The sequence below is a fragment of the Pteropus vampyrus genome, unplaced genomic scaffold (genome assembly GCF_000151845.1).
Source record: "Pteropus vampyrus isolate Shadow unplaced genomic scaffold, Pvam_2.0 Scaffold795, whole genome shotgun sequence".
Lineage (NCBI taxonomy): Eukaryota > Metazoa > Chordata > Mammalia > Chiroptera > Pteropodidae > Pteropus > Pteropus vampyrus.
The window spans coordinates 23,617-29,900 of record NW_011889576.1 but is presented as its reverse complement, the minus strand read 5'-3'; the positions used below and the strand labels follow the sequence as shown (position 1 = coordinate 29,900).

The following is a 6,284-nucleotide window of genomic DNA, read 5'->3' as shown; positions in this document are numbered from 1 at the left end:
GGGCTTTAAACGGGGGAAAGTAGGGAAGTGAGCACAGGAAGCAGAGTCATGCTGTGCTCGAGAAGATGACTCTTGTCACACGAGAAGGGGAGGGTCACAGTGGCAGCCACGCTGGCGGGCTTTGCCTGCGCGCTTATCACATGCGGACAGCGCGTTCGGGGTCCGTGCACCACGCGGGGTTGGGACCGTGAGGCTGCCGTGGCCTCTGCAGCCATGACGTCACTGAGGTCTCCTGGACAGCAAGGTGCACTGCTCAGCGGGAGGTGACAGGTTGACCCCCCGTCGGCCTCCAGCCAGCGGTGACGAGGACGGCACCCGTAAAGGACACATGTGCACACGTAAAGGATGACTTTTTGGACATCCCCAGAGATGCCTGTCCTTCTGCGGGCCACTTTCCTCCAACCCTTCTGCCCACAAACGTGCCACAGATGCTGACTCAAAACACCACCACCGCCTGCACCTGTCAAACACCTGGCAGCTGCAGGGCACGTGCACACATAGCCGCAGGCGGGACCCGTGAGCGACGAGAGGCGTGGGGAGGGCATGACCACGTCCGCGCCAGACTTAAACGCGGACCCCACCGGCTGCAGGCGGACCGCGCTCGTCCTGGCTGTGAACCAGGGACCCTTCGGCCCCGGGCGCCTACCAGGGGACAGAGTCCAGCCCTGGCCTCCGGGCTGCTTCGGGGTGCCGGCACGCTGCGTGTGCATCTTCGGGCGGTCCTGGGGGACGCTCTGTCTTCCTGCCCCTCCAGCGTCTGGAAGCTGACAGAGCTCCTGGGCCGTGCCCTGCATCGCTGCGTCCCCTGCTGCTCACTGTGACCCTCCAGCCTCCTTGTGATGAGCAAGGAGCCCTGGGCCAGCAGAGCATCCAGGATGATCTCCCCATCGTGATTCTTACTCCCGTCAGACCAAGATATTTAGCCACGTAAGGTCACGTTTTCATAAATACGACAGATTAGGATGTGAATACTTTCAAGGCTATTATTCTCTGTACTACACAGAGATTAGGACATAGACAACCTAGTAAGATAGATAATAGATACAGGGAGAGATGCGTGATAGATAGATAGATAGATGATAGGTGACAGATAGATACATAGATAAATAGATGATAGATAAATGATAGATGATACACAGAGAGAAAGAGATGATAGATAGATAGATAGATAGATAGATAGATAGATAGATAGACAGACAGATAGACAGACAGACAGGTGAAGGCAGGTGGCTGGCTGCACACACACATACATAGATGTATAAGTAGGTGGTAGAGACAGGGACCGTGTCATGCTGAGTCACAGTTCCTCACCCATCAAACGAGTGGCACTCAGGGCTGGGTGACTCTGCAGTGACACAGAGACAGGAGAGGGCACAGAGGCAGCTCCGAGGGCGGGTGGACAGCTCAGCCTGCGGTGACTCTCCTGAGGCCTGGGGCTGTCGACGTGTGGAGCTCAGTGATTTATGGGGATGGAGCGGTGTGGATTCTGACACTGGCCGATCACGCCCCGTCGAGTCACTGAAGTGGGAGCAGCGCATGTCCCTGTCACTTGCGAGGAACAGAGAGGCACGTGGACACACTGGGACACGGGACGTGCTCCCAGCCCCGTCCTCGTGCAGTCGGAGCGTCTCCCCCGCGGTCACGGTTCCTGACCCCAAAACAGAGTGAAAGTCGCATCTCCGAGAAGGGAACTTGGCGGCGAGGGCATGGAGGCCACGACGGGTAGACTCGGGTGGCCAGGCGCTGTCACACTCTCGGCTCCTCCCTTTCCCATGGAAATAGAACTGGGGGGACGGGGCCGGTGAGTAGTCTGCACCCCCGTGGACATTCCACGTGGCTCCTTCTCTCGTGGACACGCGTCACGACCCCCGTGCCACATCCTCTTCGTCGTCACCTCCGCGCAAAGCCACCGACCGACACTGTGCTGTTCGCACGTCACAAGTCCAGACGGGCCCGGGGAGCCGCATCGGGACGATGGCAGTGTGGAGTTTCTCGTTTCCTGCACGGACGTGTTATTTTGGCCACCTGATGACAAGTGACAAATCACTTCGTGCCTTGGTGGAGTAAGTGAGCAGCAGCCTCCTCCCTCATGCTCTGAGGGGTGACAGAATGACATGGCCCCACGAGCTGTCGCCTGGGGCCGTGGCTGACGGGAGGCTTCATGGAGCAGGAATGTTCTGGATGCCCCATGCGCACTCCTGCACACTGCGCTCGGTGCCGGCCCAGACGCCAAGTAGCACGGAGCCATCCAGGCCCGTGAGTCACTCACCCGTGACGTCCAGCGCCTTCCAGGGACCAGAGCGCGTGCACGACCAGCCCAGACTCACGCAGAGAGACCCTGAACCTCGGCTCTGCGCGGGAGGCGCCGTGAGGGCGTCACACCCAGGTCCATTTCTCCGCGCGGCCATCGCGTCTCAGCAGAGTGCGGCGTTATCCCCGGACAGACACGCAACGCGCGAGCTCCAGGCCGGCTGCCCGCTCGCCGTGACAGTGCCCTAGACGCGGCCCAGACTCTGCCGGGCCCAAACGTCACGCTGCGGTGCTGAGCTGTGTCGCGGAGAACATGGTGCACGGATCTCTGCTCTTCGCTCTGCCCGCTGCTGCTTCTCGCTCTGCTCGGCGAGCCGCATGTGACCGTGAGCAGCTGTGCCGGCAGCTGGCTGTCGTGAGCGTGTGGTTGCCTATCAGACCCATCTGTGAGCCAAAGCCGGCCAGAACCCGCGCTCGTACGGGAAGCCGTGACGTAAGAGACGGGGTGTCCTGCCCGGCAGACGGGATGGGCCGCAGGTCACGCACACCGTACCGCAGCGACCTCCCAGCTCAGAACCGGGCGCAGAGCCCTCGGCCCTTTCTCCACTGTGGCAGAGATGAGCAGGTGGGAGGCGGTGCCGTGTGACCCGAAGCCTCCCGGGTGAGGGAGGGACAGTTGGCTCCGAAGGTGAGCGAGTGAGTCACGGGCCCTGCGTGTCTGACCTGGGAGAAGGGAGCCGTGTCCACACCTATGCTGGCCACCACTGTCCCCGGCGACCAGCCAGCACAGACGTCGCATGGAGCGTGGACCCGTGTACCCTGCTGACATCACGCGCCAAAGAAAACAGTCTCCTTCATCGCACCTTTTCTCTTGACCAAGTAATGACCGTCTGGGGCACGAGTCCTGGAAATGACAGCTGAGGAGAGGCCGGTGCCGGGTCCTGCAGCCCACAGTCCCCCGTGTTGCCACCACCTCCCCCCTAACCAGCTTTCCTTCTCACAGAGGGACCGGGGAGAGGGCGAGCTGCAGCCCAGTGTCCTGGAGAGACGTGGGGGCACTGCACCCGCTGTCCCAGAGCAATGAAGCACACCTCGACGGAGAAGCGGCTTTCGTGTTCGAGATGTGAGCGGGTCTCGCAGATGCAAGTTACACGCTGGTGAAACAGAGACACAGTATGTCAATCAGTGAGTTAATTAATGTCAAGAACGGTGCGGTGATGGTTGACACGGTGTGGAGGGCTCTGCCTCTCTGGGTCTGCACTGCTCAGGGCCACTCTGTGTCTGACAGGCAGAAAGTCTAAAAGCTTTCCTGAAAGCTGGCAGCAGAAATAAGTGGATGAAAGAACGCAGGAATGGATGGGTGGGTGGACGGATGGATGATGGGTGGAGGGGGGGTGGAGTCAGGGAGGCACCGCCCATTCTTGCTTCGGGGAGAATCACAGTACCATTGACTGTGTTCCCTGTGCTGCACTTTACACCTGTGACATCTATGCTTCTTCCTCCCTGCCCCCCGCTCCCCCTCCCACCGGGTGACCAGGCCGGGAACAGCGATGGCGATGGCGGCGGCTCCACCCGGCCCGGGCCCGCCCCTACTGCGCCTCGCCGTTAAAACGACGGGAACGACATGAGTAAACGCCGTCCCACGCCGTCCCCCGCCGTCCCCGTCACTCGCTCCTCCTCGGATGCCATCTGTGCTCACTGCTATCAGCCGAGGAGGAACCGCGAGGGGTCCGGCGCAGACACTGCAGCCCAAGGCCAGTGGGAGGGGTGAGCAGGGAACCTGCAGAAGTGGCTTTGAAAAAGCACAGCGTAGACTTTATTTTTAGAGCAGACCTCAGTTGGCAGCGAAGTGGACGGTAAAGCACAGGGAGTTCCCGCAGCCTCCCGCAGCCTCCCGCCCCCGGCCGAGGGCCCCCGCTGTGAATGTCCCGCTACGTCGTCGTTACAGCCGGTGAACGCGTGGACACGTTGTTAACATGCCGCTTGCAATTAAAGTGTCATTCACGGGTTGTTATCAGTGCGCTGATGGGTTACGATCAGCTAAGTGGTGAACACCAGGGTTGACTCGGTGTTGGATGTTTTATGGGTTTGGACAAATGTATAATGAATGACATGTGTCCACCTTCACGGTGTCATGCACAGCAGTGTCACCGTGCTAAAAACCCTCTGTGCCTCACCTGCTCATCCCGCCTTCTACCCAACGTTTGGCAGCCGTGGATCTTTCTAGGGCCTCCAGCACGCCCTATGCGTGGAAGTGCACGCTCGGTGGCCTTTTCAGATGCGCTTCTGTCACTTAGTCACCTGCACTGAAGATTCCTCAGTGTCTTCCATGGCTTGTTACATAACTTTTCTTTACTGTGAATGACAGTGCATTGTGTGCATGAACAGAAGTGGCTGTATTTTAAAAGTCAGGCTGCAGGACCTGGCTGAGCCCCTCTCCCAACCCCGTCCAGAGCAGCCATCGGGTCCCAAGCAGAAAGATGCCTGGCCAGCAAGGACGATGGCCCTCTGCCCCGGCCACTTAGCCCTGTCGCTGTTGAAATGAGCAAACAAACCAGGGCTCCATTCGCTCACCCACGTCCCCACGCAGGATCTCCCCAGCTCCGCGTCCCGTGCTGCCAGGAGCTGTGTTTCTAGTGACACAGGTGAACGGAGGAGAAACAGAACCAGGATTCTGACAGGATGGACAGAATTGCCCCTCGTGGCTACCCACTGGCACAAACAGACAATCGATGGTAGATGATAGAGAGATACAGATTCATAATGGACAGATGATATATGCACAGATGAATAGATGGATAGATGGATGGATGGATGGATATAGATTGATAATGGATAGATGATACATGGATAGATGAATAGATGGATAGAAGATAGATAGATGATAGACAAATAGATATAGATTGATGATAAATGGATAGATGATATAGATTAATAATGGATAGATGATACATGGATAGATGGGTAGATGGATAGGTGATAGATACATAGATGGATAGATGATAGACAGATGATAGATATAGATTGATAATGGGCAGACGATACATGGATAGACAGGTGATAGATAGACAGATGACAGACAGATAGATATAGATTGATGATAGATACGCGACACATGCAGAGATGGGTAGATGGATAGATGATACAGTCTCTCATGCTCAAACAGGGTTTCTTGCCCTCAGCACCACCGACGCCTGTGGCTGGTGAGTCTCGGTGGTGGGGCCTCCTGTTCACTGCAGGGTGTTGAGCAGCCTCTCTGCTCTCCACTCACCTGATGCCAGTAGTTTCCCACCACTGTGACGACCAAAGATGTCCCCAGACATGACCAAGTGTCCCCCAGTCTAAGGGGTATGCGCATGGCACAGCTCAGGACAGAGGCAGTAGGGTCAGGGGTCAGGGGCCACAGACACATCTTGTGGGTAGGTGTGGTCGGCACCTACATTCTCGTGACTTTAAACAAAGGGATCGCCCTCCGTCACGTGGGTGGGCCTGGTCTGATCCGGTGAAGGCCCTCATTGCAAGCATGAAGGTTTCTGCAGAAAAAATCAGTTTTGCCTGAAGACGGCAAAATAGATATCCTGCCTGGTTTCTGCCCTGCTGGCCAATCCTCTTCAGACAGACTTTGGACTTAGCAGCCCCACAGGTGCGTGAATCTGTTCCTTATGATGAATATTAAAATATAAAGATATCTGAATATGTGTACATTGTATGCAATCAATTCTCTTTGCAGAATTTAGCTACTTGCTCAAATAGCTTCTGGGGGCCCTGGGCGTCCCTGGGCTGGTGGCCGCGCCCCTCCTGTCTCTGCTTCCATCTCCATGTGGCTTCTCATCTGTGTCTCCTCTTTTGTCCTTTATAAAGACACTGCCACTGGGTTTGGGGCCACCTGCTCCAGTTAGTCACCTCACACTCTTCAGTTAGTCACGAAAACCCTACTTCCAAATAAAATGAACGTCACTCTCCTTGAGGGGTACACGATTCAGCGCAGTGCATGTGCTGCCCAAATGCCAGATGCCCAGCCAGCTGGAGCGTCC

General features: G+C 57.0%; 1 protein-coding gene across 1 annotated transcript in view; it reads right to left on the bottom strand.

The window, feature by feature from the left end:
- Positions 1-2,408, bottom strand: part of CRLF2 (cytokine receptor like factor 2) — a 33,316-nt gene extending 30,908 nt beyond the window's left edge. The window contains exons 1-2 of the mRNA XM_011385779.1: positions 2,270-2,408; positions 1,312-1,345 (exon numbers count right to left, since the gene is read on the bottom strand). Coding sequence (XP_011384081.1) covers positions 1,312-1,345; positions 2,270-2,408 — 173 coding nt within the window. The remainder of the gene's footprint in view (positions 1-1,311; positions 1,346-2,269) is intronic.
- Between the last annotated feature and the right edge of the window lie 3,876 nt (positions 2,409-6,284).